General features: G+C 50.5%; 1 protein-coding gene across 1 annotated transcript; it reads left to right on the forward strand.

Moving 5' to 3' along the window:
* Nucleotides 1-7,382: 7,382 nt before the first annotated feature.
* LOC311131491 (histone H3.2) lies at nt 7,383-7,793 on the forward strand (the record flags this gene model as incomplete). The annotated part of the gene is made up of 1 exon (XM_084164512.1): nt 7,383-7,793. The coding sequence occupies one exon, from the start codon at nt 7,383-7,385 to the stop codon at nt 7,791-7,793; it is 411 nt and encodes a 136-aa protein (XP_084020638.1).
* Between the last annotated feature and the right edge of the window lie 6,094 nt (nt 7,794-13,887).

Genomic DNA, 13,887 nt, shown 5'->3' on the forward strand with positions numbered 1-13,887 from the left:
TCTACCTGGCCGCCGTGCTCGAGTACCTGACTGCTGAGATCCTGGAGTTGGCCGGCAACGCTGCCCGTGACAACAAGAAGACTCGTATCATCCCCCGTCACCTGCAGCTGGCCGTCCGTAACGACGAGGAACGATTAGTTACCGGAGTGTAACTCCAGTTCTATGAGTGGAGCGGAGCCCCATAGGGGAGCTATGCTCCTAGTGGTTTACCCTCTGCCCTAAGGCAGCAGCAGCCTGAAACAAAATTATGCACACACCTACAGCCAATAGGAGTACAGGTGTCACTATATAAGGAACCCCGTTCCCTCAATCTGCCTCCCGAGATATTATCTTCAGCGAGACTAGAGAGGGTCGGTAGGGCCTTAAGTCCTATGGGGCTCCGCTCCACTCATAGAACTGGAGTTACACTCCGGTAACTAATCGTTCTATATCGTGGAGCTCCGCCCCATAGGGGAGCTATGCTCCTAGTGGTTTAAGGCGGAGCGAAACGCTCCAAAATGTACCCCCTGCCGAGCCTAACACTTCCCATTAAAAAATGAAAAGGTCAAGCCCAGCAATGGCTGCAACCAATTCCCGCAGTACTGCGACTAAAACCCATCAGGGCGTCACAATATACCGCGTCATCGGTTATAGACCCGCTCCATCTAGCTCAATGACAATGTCAATGGCTATTGGGCAGATCAATAGAATAGACGCCGTGCTAATCTGACTAGCAGATAGCCGTGCCTCAATATTCTATGGAACAAAATATGCTAGTCATACTACACTGACCCTCAGATAGATGACCTTACATTCTGTCCATTCAGTACATGTTTCTATATGCTGACACTGTCAGCCAGGAGACATGCCACAGAATATGCTCTTCATCCAAAGCGGACCTGATAGAGATCAGTCTATCATCCTGCTTCTTCCTCCTCTACCTCAAGATTCTCCTTCAGCTATGCTGAGTGCAATCGAGATTGGAGTTTAAAGGCTTATTCCTGACATAAGTCTTCCTAACCAGAGCGGACCTGATTGGAACCTGTCCAAGGTCCTGCTCTGTCCTCTTTTTTCTAGCTCAAGAACGCCTTTCAGCTCTGCTGAAATTCGATCGAACAAAAGAGTTAGAAAACATGTCCATAATATGTTACTTCTAATAAAAGCGGACCTATGAACCTATTCACAGTCCTGCTTTCTTTCCCTATTCTGCTCAAGGTCTCCCTTCAGCCACGCTGAGTACAGACCGAGCCAAAGAGTTAGAAGACATATCCAACAGATAGAAACGAATAAAAGGAGACGGTGTCGACCATGACGCCGCTCTACAAATATCCTCTACCTCTGTTCCTCTGAAAAGAGCAGTAGAAGCTGCTACTCCACGAGTGGAGTGCGCTCTAATACCCTGAGGTGGTTGTTGCCCCGCCGCCTCGTACGCCGTCTCAATGCCTTCACAAAGCCAATGAGACAAACGCTGTTTTGAAAGTGGTCTACCCAATGCAGCCGCACCGTGACACACAAACAGCTGAGGCGATGACCTAACCGCTTCTGTGCGCCTAACGTAACACGCCAAAGCGCGTACTGGGCACAGACAGTGAAGCTTTTCCTCACTCCTCTCCCCATGGGGAGGGGGATGAAAAGCCCACAATTCCACGATCTGCGATCTATATGCACTGTTAATAACCTTTGGCACAAATGCCGGGTTAGGACGTAACACCGCTCTGCTCAGATCGCCATTAATGGCTAGGCAGTCGGGTCTCGTCGACAGTGCACACAAATCGCTGACTCGTTTAGCAGTAGTCAAGGCGAGCAACAGCGCCGTCTTGATAGACAGCATCTTGAGGGGTATTTGATTCAATGGCTCGAACGGCGACTTACATAGCGCTTCGAGAACCAATGCCAAATCCCACTTGGGCAGCGTAGCTCTAGGCCTTGGCCTAAGCCGTCGCGTTCCCAATAGGAAACGTTTCACTAATGGATGAGTGAACACACTTTTTCCGTTAAACCCTTCATGACCAGCTGAAATTGCCGCTGCAAACACTCGAATAGTGGAGGGCGATTTCTGCCTATCAAACATAGACTGTAGGAATGAGAGAACACTCTCTACCTGACAGCTCATGGGGTCCACGTCCTGTGTATCACACCATCGTGAGAAAACATTCCATCTGCTGGTATACAGCTTACAAGTGGAACCGGCTCTTGCGCCCTGTATTGTTCTGATCACTGCATCAGACAACCCACGGCGCTTTAACCTGTCCCATTCAGGAACCAAGCCTTCAGTGGTTGGCCGATTATGGGCCATTGCCCTATCGAGCCTCCCGCCTGAATCAACGCGTCTCGTCGATGTGGAATTGGCCAGGGTGGCGCAATCAACATCTGACTCATCTCTGCAAACCACGGAGCCCCCGGGCGATCGGGCGCTATCAGTATCACTGACAGCTCCTCTGACCTCACCCTGGCTAGCAGTGGGAGAATGCAAGACAGCGGAGGGAATGCATACAGAAGAACTCTCGGCCACGGGTAGTGCGCAAATGCGTCTCTTCCCAATGGCGGTTCGTCCTGGTTCCTCAGAGAGAACCATAGGGGACACTGCGCGTTCACACGTGACGCGAACAGGTCCACCTCGGCTCTCCCGAATTGTTCCCAAATCTGTAGAACAATGTCCGGGTGCAGACACCACTCGTCGTCTCGAGGACCCCCTCTTGACATGATGTCTGCCCCTACGTTCAAGTAGCCCGGAATGTGTGCTGCTCTCAACGAGCAAAGGTGCTTGTGAGCCCACAGCCACAATTCCACTGCCGCCCGATGAAGGGCAGGAGACCTGACCCCTCCCTGGCGGTTTATGTGAGCCACTGTGGTTCGGTTGTCTGACCAGACCAGCACATCGCGACCCCGAAGGGTAGACGCGAAGTGGGTCAAGACCAGTCGCACCGTTTCCAACTCTAGGAGGTTGATGTGACGACCTGATTGAGGCCATGCACCTCCTATCGCTTGAGACTGACATGTCCCTCCCCATCCAGTCAGAGAGGCATCTGTAAACACTGGAATGTAGGATGACACCTTGCCCATCGGGACTCCGTGCGTGAGAACGCACGGGTTCCGCCAATAGTCCAGGTCTGCTCTTAGCGAGAGAGGAACCACCACCAACCGATGACGTTGACGCACTGGGTCTAGTCTTAGTTGGGCGAACCACCGCTGTGCTTTGCGCATGTGCAGAAGCCCTAGCGGGACCACAGAGTGGGCTGCCGACATGAGACCCAAAAGTGACATGATCGATAGCGCCGTTACTGTGTGATTCGGACGACACTTCCTCAGGGCCAGCAACAATGCTGCCCTTCGAGGGTCCGAAATTCGCGCCCTCATCATAACAGTGTCTAACTGTAGTCCCAAGTAGACAATCTGATGACTGGGCCAAGGTGCGCTCTTTTTCCAATTCACAGCAAACCCCAGACGCGTGAGATGCATCACTGTCTGTGTCGTGTGTGTGAACGCCAGCTCTGCTGACGGGGCGAGAATCAACAGGTCGTCTAGGTAGGCTAATAGCCTTATCCCTTGACGACGCAGCGGTTCCAATGCCGCCTCCACACATTTGGAAAACGTCCGAGGTGCCAGGGCGTACCCAAACGGCATCCTCGTGAACTCGTACGCCACCCCTTGAAAGGCGAACCGCAGAAACTTTCTGTGACGCGATTGTATCGGCACATGAAAGTACGCGTCCTTTAGGTCTATGCTTGTACAAAAATCTCCCTTCTGAACACATTCCAGTAGGCGTTTTGTCGTCAGCATTCGGAAGGGCCGTTTGGTTATGCTCTCGTTGAGAATGCGTAAATCCAAAATCGGCCTCACTCCCCCCGTCTTTTTTGGCACTAGGAAATAGGGCGAGTAAAGCCCCTTGTTCCTTTGCTCCCGGGGAACTACTGTGACCGCCTCCTTCGCCAAAAGTTCCGTAATCTCTGATTTCAGAGCGGCTACTTTGTCTGGCGTTTTCATCACCGTTTCCACCACTCCCCTGAACGGGGGTGGGGTTCGGCGGAATTGGAGGGCATAACCCTTCTCTAACGTCTGTTCTAGCCAGCGTGAGAGGGTACAGCTTTGACGCCACTGCCAGCAATGCATGGAAAGCGGGTGCGCACGAAGCTGTGGTGCATCCAGTAGGAAGGACCTGTATTCCTCTATGGCCCCTGCCGCCGCTATTCCCCAACACTGGGTTGGTGGAATAGCCCAAGGTGGGCCCCCCTTGAAAGGGAGAGGACACATCAGCTCGTTCTGGGTGAGTCGGGGGCTTTGATACGTTAGTTACGACCGTAACTCCAGTAATCTTGCCCTCCGTGAACGCAGCACGGGTCTGAACTGCGCTGTCTGAGGTACTGGCCTGAGACAGAGCGCTCTGCCCGGAAAGCGATTGCGTCATCATGTCATTGTCTGACTGAGACTGCCGCTTAACATGAGACCTATCCTTTACAGAATTCAATAGAACCTGAAAGGTGTGATCTCTGACTGACACCACACGGTGGCGCCACAATGCTTCTTTACTGGTATTAGGCGGCTGCTCAGCGACACACTCAATGTGTGGCGAGCTGCGCTCATAGCCATGGGCATTGATACGTTCAGAGTAATTTGGAGGCGTCCATACCTTGGAGGTATTCCCGCTCTCCGTGAACGTCGCACAGGTCTGATCTGCGTTGACTGAGGCATTGGCCTGCAGCAAGGCGTCATTCCCAGCAAACGGCAGCGCCTTCATGTCACATTGGGACAGAGGCATTTGCCTACTATGTGAGACCTTTACTGCAGAGCTCCTAGGAGTCTGCAGTAAGAGATCTTTATTAGGTGAGCTAAGGCTGTACCTTGCTACCTTTACCCTTTTCCTCTCTTGAGCGCGCTCAGCTACACACTCTAAGTGGGTTGAACTACACTCAAGATGGTGAGGGAGAGACATAGAACGTGAAGTGTTCTTAACCTTATGGAATAAAAGTCCTTCTTTGACAGTGTCAATGAGAATCATCTCTTTATTCACATGGTTATAAAAACAGCCCTCCACGCCCTGAACAGTGGGGTGGGGGGGAACAGTAGGCCTCTCTGCGTCACGCGCCGGGCCGTCATCTGCTCTCTCCCCCTCGCCTCGTCAAAGGTGCCGCCTTTTCTGAGTCACCTTCTGGTGCTTCCAGGCTGGCCTCTGGACGACCTCTCTCTCTGGCGGGACCGACGTCGTCACCGTTGCTGCTGGAGGGGCCGAGCCCGCTCTCCCGCTGCTCTGGGTGTGCGCCTGTCGCCTGGCCCTTCGCCTCCCAGCTGACTTGTTGGGGGCGTTGGAGGTGGTTGGGTTGGTTGGGGCTCTGCTGGCCTTCATTGCCAGTGGCAAATGTTTGGCCAGGTGCCTCCTCTCCTCGTCCAATTTGGCGATGCGTTCGGTGGCGTCCTTCACAGCAAGGCCGAATAGCCCTTCGCTGGAGACGGGGGCGTTGAGCAAGGATGCCCTGTCGGTCTCCTTCATGGCCGTCATGGACAGCCAGAGGTGCCGCTCAGTAACCACCGAGGTGGCCATGGTCCTGCCCGCGCATATCGCCACCGCTTGCGTCAGGTGGAGTATGGCTCCAGAAATCCTGGAGGCCTCCTCCACTTCCTCACCGGTCAACTCTGACCTGCCCGTTGTGAGACGGGACAGGGAGGCCGCGAGGAGGGCGATGTTGTTCGCCGCTGCAACGCTCTGGGCTCCCAGCGTGAAGGATTTCTCAGCCAATTGGGCTGTGAACCTGTCCCTCTGTGCTGGCAGGGTGGCCTTCTTGGAGGCTGCCCAGGGACTCGAACCCGGCACTAGGTACGCCGTCATGGCGCCTTCGAGCCTAGGGATTCCCTTAGCTGCCCACTCGTATCCAGCCACTCTGGTGAATGGGGTGTACACTCTGGCCGGCGAACGCGCCGCCAGAGGTGCCCCCCACGAGCCCTCGACATATTTGCCCAGAGAGGGCAAGGCTGGAGCCATTGGCTCAGCCGCCCTTCTCGGCACGGAGTAGGGGCCGCCCTCCATCAAATCCACCTCCATTGGAGGGGGAGCTGGGGGCAGCGCAATCTCCAGTCGGGTGGCCGCCCTCTCAATGAGTCCGGGAAAGTCCGAACGCAGAGAGGCGGCCGCGAAGGACAGAGCCTCTGACCTGGCAGAGCTCATGTCATCTCCGCACAGGGAACCCTCAGACCTCACGCTTTCCGTAGGAAAGGGGGTCTTAAAGGCTGGCGCCAGAGCTCCAGATTGCCCCATTGGGACATCCGGCTCGGCGCTCTCCCCGTCATCCCCTGACTCAGCACTGCCCGCTGATGCCTCTGATCCAGAGGCGAGCACGGACATTACGTCGTCGAGAGGGACCTCCTCTCTAAAAAACGCCCAGCGCTGCTTTCTCTCCTTCATAGGAAGGAGAGCGCAGGAGGCGCAATTAGGAGGGTTGCCGAGACCTTCCTTGGCATGCAGCGGTCCCAAGCACACGAAACATAGGTCGTGGGGGTCCGAAGTAGCCATGGCGGTACAGCGGCATAGGGCCCTGAAAAGGGCCTTTGGTGGAAAAGCTGGTGCACTCATAGTGGAAGACGTTGACGGCTGGATGTCAACGGCGAAATTCTTCCGAGTCTTCTAAGGCTTCTTCTCTAGTCCAGTCGCTGAAGATAATGGGAGGCAGATTGAGGGAACGGGGTTCCTTATATAGTGACACCTGTACTCCTATTGGCTGTAGGTGTGTGCATAATTTTGTTTCAGGCTGCTGCTGCCTTAGGGCAGAGGGTAAACCACTAGGAGCATAGCTCCCCTATGGGGCGGAGCTCCACGATATAGAACTGAACAAACTGCTCGGCGGTGTGACCATCGCTCAGGGTGGTGTGTTGCCCAACATCCAGGCAGTGCTACTCCCCAAGAAGACCGAGAAGGCAGTCAAAGCCAAGTAAATTCGCTACTGCGACTTCAACTTGACTACTCAACCCCCAAAGGCTCTTTTAAGAGCCAACCACCTAGCTCTCCAAAAGCGCAAAGTACCTTTCTATGACCGCTACACATTGAGTGGGTGTATACACAACTATTTCGACATTCTGTGCCCACATGAGGCCTTCCATGAACAACAACACCTACTAGGCCTCGTTTGCCATAGCAGGCTAGCATTAGATTACAACGTGCCTATAAAGATGTCACTCTTGACTTTGGCGACTATTATTATGCGTAAAGGGCCGGCGGCGTCCTATTGCGCGCGCGCACCGGGAGTTTGAATTTTGGAGAGGCCGGGCCTCCCGTCCAATGGCCAACGGAGGAGGCCTGCGCAACGGGCCAATCGGGGTGGTGGGGAGATGGTGTCCAATCAGCAGGCGCCACTGCCGGCTTTATAAACTTCACATAGGCATTTCGAGGCTATACTCCCGACTGTCAGAGAAGCGCCATGGCCAGAACCAAGCAAACCGCTCGCAAATCCACCGGTGGCAAAGCCCCCAGGAAGCAGCTCGCCACTAAGGCTGCTCGCAAGAGTGCCCCGGCCACCGGCGGTGTGAAGAAGCCTCACCGTTACAGGCCCGGCACCGTGGCTCTGAGAGAGATCCGTCGTTACCAGAAGTCCACTGAGCTGCTCATCCGCAAGCTGCCCTTCCAGCGCCTGGTGCGAGAAATCGCCCAGGACTTCAAGACCGACCTGCGCTTCCAGAGTTCCGCTGTGATGGCCCTGCAGGAGGCTAGCGAGGCTTACCTGGTCGGCCTGTTCGAGGACACCAACCTGTGCGCCATCCACGCCAAGCGGGTGACCATCATGCCCAAGGACATCCAGCTGGCCCGCCGTATTCGCGGAGAGCGCGCATAAATGAGGATGACCTGAACTCCAAAATCCCCCAAAGGCTCTTTTAAGAGCCACCTCCATATTTCCATCAAAAAGGCACAATTGTTCCATGTATACACGCACCTCTACATTACCCACCATGTATGTTGTTCACTAACACGTCTAAAAGCTACGTATTGTACCTTTTCGTTGCCTGAAGTCTAGCTTCAATGTGTGTGTGTGTGTGTGTGTGTGTGTGTGTGTATGTATGTGTATATATATATATATATATATATATATATATATATATATATACAACCGTCTGGCATCATCCACTTACTTTGGACTATAGTAGCACAGTAAAATGCTTTACAAAGGAGGGGGAAAAGAAACGAGTGATAATATAGGCCGAATAGTTACAAGAATTGTGTTTTGATGAATAATTGACACTATTAGTTGTGTGTCATTAGTTGCCTTGAATGCAGTCCAGAAGAAACATTGCATGCCAACTTCCTTTGAAAGTCCCATGTTGCAGTGCTGCTGAGAGACTCATGCAGAGGCCCAAACTTTACAGTGGAGCACGGAGGCCATCTTGTGGTTTAATGTGGGTACTGCACCTCATGGTCATTTGCTCTTTAGGCCAGCGTTTCCCAAACGCGGTCCTGGGGTCCCCAAGGGGTGCGCGTTTTGCGTTTTGCCCTAACACTCCACAGCTGATTCTAATACTCCCAGCTTGATGATGATGAGTTGATTATTTGAATCAGCTGTGTAGTGCTGGGGCAAAAACTCCCAAAACGTGGCCTGAGTTTGGGAATCCCTGCTTTAGGCTAATACTAGCCTATTAGGATGACTTGGTTCGATCGCTTTAATGGCAACTGCTAAACTCTAGTTTTCACTAATTACTTGTCCCAGGTCACCATTATGAATCCAATAGCAAAACAAATGTTTCAAAATTGCTCAATAGTGAAAAAAGGCCAGGAAACGATGGGTTCTCAGCAATATTTCACCAACAACCAATCACTATTCAAGCATAGACATTAGGATCATCAACAAATATTCCTAAGTCATACTACAAAAGGGTTGTAACGAAATGGATTTGTCTGTTCAATGCAAGTTCAACGTCAAAGAAAAAGTGCATCACCACAACAAACGTGTCTTTAGATACACTGTAAAAAATGACTTTGTGGAATGTACTCAAGCTATTACAGTCAACAAAGGCACACGTCATATTATTGAGTAGATATTTTTGCTTGTTTTTATGAGTAGATAAGCTTGAGTAAGTTGAGTTGATGTGGTCCAATACATTGAGTAAAGATGATAGAGACGTAAAAAGGATTATATTACGTTGATTCGACTCAAATAGACACTGAGAGACTGAGAGAGAGAGAGAGAGACTGAGAGAGTGAGTGAGTGAGAGAGAGAGAGACTGAGAGAGTGAGTGAGTGAGTGAGTGAGAGAGAGTGAGTGAGTGAGAGAGAGAGAGAGAGACTGAGAGAGAGAGAGTGTGAGTGAGTGAGACTGAGAGACTGAGAGAGTGAGTGAGAGAGTGAGTGAGTGAGAGAGACTGAGAGACAGAGAGTGAGTGAGAGAGTGAGAGAGACTGAGAGAGTGAGTGAGAGACAGAGAGAGAGAGTGAGTGAGAGAGAGAGACTGCGTGAGTGAGTGACTGAGTGAGTGAGTGAGAGAGAGAGTGAGTGAGAGAGAGAGCGAGAGACTGAGAGAGTGAGTGAGAGAGAGAGAGAGTGTGAGTGAGTGAGCCTGAGAGACTGAGAGAGTGAGTGAGTGAGAGTGAGTGAGTGAGAGAGAGAGAGTGAGTGAGAGAGAGAGAGACTGACAGAGTGAGTGAGGGGGTGAGTGAGAGAGAGAGACTGAGAGACTGAGTGAGTGAGTGAGTGAGTGAGAGAGAGACTGAGAGACTGAGAGAGTGAGAGAGTGAGTGAGTGAGAGAGACTGAGAGACAGAGAGTGAGTGAGAGAGTGAGAGAGACTGAGAGAGTGAGTGAGAGACAGAGAGAGAGAGTGAGTGAGTGAGTGAGTGAGAGAGAGTGAGTGAGTGAGAGAGAGAGAGAGAGAGAGACTGAGAGAGAGAGAGTGTGAGTGAGTGAGACTGAGAGACTGAGAGAGTGAGTGAGTGAGAGTGAGTGAGTGAGAGAGAGAGAGTGAGTGAGAGAGAGAGAGACTGACAGAGTGAGTGAGGGGGTGAGTGAGAGAGAGAGACTGAGAGACTGAGAGAGTGAGTGAGAGAGAGACTGAGAGACTGAGAGAGTGAGAGAGTGAGTGAGTGAGAGAGACTGAGAGACAGAGAGTGAGTGAGAGAGTGAGAGAGACTGAGAGAGTGAGTGAGAGACAGAGAGAGAGAGTGAGTGAGTGAGTGAGAGAGAGAGAGACTGAGAGAGAGAGAGTGTGAGTGAGTGAGACTGAGAGACTGAGAGAGTGAGTGAGAGAGTGAGTGAGTGAGAGAGACTGAGAGACTGAGAGACTGAGAGAGTGAGTGAGAGAGTGAGTGAGTGAGAGAGACTGAGAGACAGAGAGTGAGTGAGAGAGAGAGACTGCGAGAGTGAGTGAGTGAGTGAGTGAGTGAGAGAGAGAGTGAGTGAGAGAGAGAGCGAGAGACTGAGAGAGTGAGTGAGAGAGAGAGAGAGTATGAGTGAGTGAGCCTGAGAGACTGAGAGAGTGAGTGAGTGAGAGAGAGTGAGTGAGTGAGAGAGAGAGAGAGAGACTGAGAGAGTGAGTGAGAGAGAGAGAGAGTGTGAGTGAGTGAGCCTGAGAGACTGAGAGAGTGAGTGAGTGAGAGAGAGTGAGTGAGTGAGAGAGTGAGTGAGAGACAGAGAGAGAGAGTGAGTGAGAGAGAGACTGAGAGAGTGAGTGAGTGAGTGAGTGAGTGAGTGAGTGAATGAGAGAGAGAGAGTGTGAGTGACTGAGACTGAGAGACTGAGTGAGTGAGTGAGTGAGAGAGAGAGAGTGAGAGAGAGAGAGAGAGAGAGTGAAAGAGAGAGAGAGAGAGAGAGTGAGTACTCAACTGTGCCTCTCTCTGAGGCACAGTTGAGTACACCCCTCCATCCAATAGACCCCAGCAACTTCCTTTTGGATTCACGTTTACAGTATAGGGGATGCATTTGTGACATACCTTACATCTCTGACCTTGTCAATATCAGCATTTCGCTCTACTTACCGTGAAGTGACATTATAATAGTCATCATCATAATAGTAGTACATTACAGTATACGTTTGCCTAAAATAGTACCATTTAAAGGGAGTATGTCAGGGTCAATTACTGACAAATGAGAACACACTAATCCTCAGGGGTCATTTAGGGGCAAAACGCACCACTTTGTGAAGCTTTTGTTTTGATTGAAGAGCAAGAAAAGTATTCATTTGTTCCACTTCTTTCCCTTCTAAATGCGGTTGCCTAAGGACAGGCAGTATGCACATATCTAAATGTTATGAAAAAATCAGTATTTTTTTGCCACTCAGAACACAGACATTTACCTTAAGGGGAGTTACCCTCATTTTAGACTTACATTTACATTTTAGTCATTTAGCAGACGCTCTTATCCAGAGCGACTTACAGTTTAGTGAATACACTTTTTTTTTTATACTGGCCCCCCGTGGGAATCGACCCCACAACGCTGGCATTGCAAACGCCATGCTCGCCATCAACTGAGCTACATCCCTGCCGGCCATTCCCTCCCCTACCCTGGACGACTGCTGGGCCAATTGTGCGCCGCCCATGAGTCTCCCGGGTCGCGGCCGGCTGCGACAGAGCCTGGATTCGACCCAGGATCTCTAGTGGCACAGTTAGCACTGCGATGCAGTGCCTTAGACCACTGCGCCACTCAGGAGCAACACTTCCCAAGCATACATTTTCATGACAGCGTTCCTAATCTGCAGTAGGCAATTACTGCAGTAGCAGTTGAAAATCGGTAGGTTAACACCAAACCGTGAGGTTATTATGAATTCAGAGCAGTCGGATGAAGTCATAGTCAAATACATTTGAACAAATGACCAACAATATCACACGGAAAGTGATGTGAGCATTGCATTGTGGAAAGCAATGACTTTACAAGAACACGTATTGCAACGCGAGGCATGTATTTCTAGATTAAACACTGATTCAGTGTGATGAACAAGTACATGTATGATTTGGTGTGCTCTACTTGAACACGCGCTTAGAGTTTTGAAACCACTGCCTATATGAGGAGCTGTCGTTGTTTGTTTTATTACCACATACTTATGGAAATTGCACCGGTTGAGAGATGATGGCTCTCTTGTGCCTACAGTGAAGGGTACTTCTGATCCAGCAGGTGGTGCTAAGATCCCTCCCTATATGACTTGAATGATGAGTTGATTTATTCCTTATAGCTCCTAATGATTTTAAGGCCAGTGTTGGCAAACATGACTTCTGCTCCAGCAGGTGGCCATGAAATCCCCCCCTATATGACTTGACTGACCAGGTAGTTGATGGACTCCTTATAGCTCTTAATGATCTCAAGCAGAGTGTTGGCCACATGACCTCTGGTCCAGCAGGTGGCGGTGAAAATAGTCCCTATAGGAGTTGACTCATTTCTTTGAGGTCCTAAATGAAGGATAGGGCGTCAACAGTGCATCTCGGCCTAACCCTGTTCCGGGCCCATTTCTTCACTCGATGCTTCCGGTGTTCTTCATCTCCTCTTCAATAGTCCTTCTCCACGTCTTCCTTCCCGTCTAGCCCTGTGCGTTCCACTGAAGTGTCTGTGTTTTTATGTCGTTAGGAGTTTTGCTCACTGCGTGTCCCCCTTCAATTTCCACTTTCTGTCCCAGTTGGGTAGCTATCCATTATACTGTAGCCTACTTACTACCAATGTCACTGTAGTCAAAGGTGATTTTCGATTATTATGTATGAGTATTATTATATATTGTGATATTATGATGTTCAAGCCTATAGGGTGTGGTAACAGGCCCTCTGTGATTTGTTGTTGTACTGTACATGTCAAGTATCTGCACTCTAGCCTAATTAGCCTAAACTGCTAGGGAAAAGTCACTTCCGGTCGTAGCTGTATCCCACCTAGTCAAAACCTTGTTAGTCCTTATCCTAAAAGGCACCCTCTGTTCCTCGATATACTCCACCGAGGGCCGGCAGCCAGTAAGTACAGGTAAGAGACAATTATGGCAACAATAAGTTGTCCTATGAAAGCTAGTCAAATGTGAGATGTTCAACTGCACTGAATGATAAAGTGGCAGTCTGTGCTCTTGGGCCCTTAAGGCATCAGTGCACCCCCCCAATTTGTCCCTTTTGAAATGAACAGTTGAGACGGGCCCTCTTTCTGTGGCCTTTCTTTGACGACACATCTGAGGCTATCCTGCGGCAATACAAATGATCAACATCATAACAATAATTCCATTATAAGAAGCTTTATTATTGGTTTGCTAAGAAAGGTACCATACAATATTGGCACATCACTATCACCTCTGTATGCGTAGGAAATCAATCCCTTCATTGTGTGTGTGTGTGTGTGTGTGTGTGTGGGTGTGTGTGTGTGGGTAAAGGTACGCCACTCTCGGTCTCACAGTTTATGCACACGGTCGTCTTTATGCAACAATATGGAAGACATTCCCAAATGTGCTTACATCATTGCGTAATGTCAGGGAGTCACACAAACAGTGTGTGCTGTTTGGCTGCAACACACATTAGGCATAAGGATGATGACAACTATTTTGTAAACGCTCCAGCTTGCAGAGGGATCACCACCCCTCCCATCCGCACCCCAGGTCCTCTTGGCCCCCTTACTGTCAGGCCGAGTGGTGTCTAGAGAAGAAAGAAGAAGAGTGATGTTTATTAATGACAGTCAATACGACACGTCCTTAGCTAAACAGACTCATCCTACTAGGTCAGTGTTTCCCAACTCCAGCGGTAGAGTAGCCTACCCCCAACAATACCCATTTTTCTTGTAGCCCTGGAGAGCCACAGCTGACTGAACAACCTGTCACCTAATTAGCAAGTCCTCAATGAGTAAAATCAGGTGCAACAACAACAACAACAACAACAACAACAACAACAACAACAACAACAATATGAGGACAGGGACACAGTGTACTAGCTGATCTCCCAGTTGTCACCGTTTGGCCTTGTGTTCCACATAGCCTATATCAGTATTGGAGTA

This window comes from Coregonus lavaretus, assembly GCF_964263955.1.
Source record: "Coregonus lavaretus genome assembly, chromosome: 6".
Lineage (NCBI taxonomy): Eukaryota > Metazoa > Chordata > Actinopteri > Salmoniformes > Salmonidae > Coregonus > Coregonus lavaretus.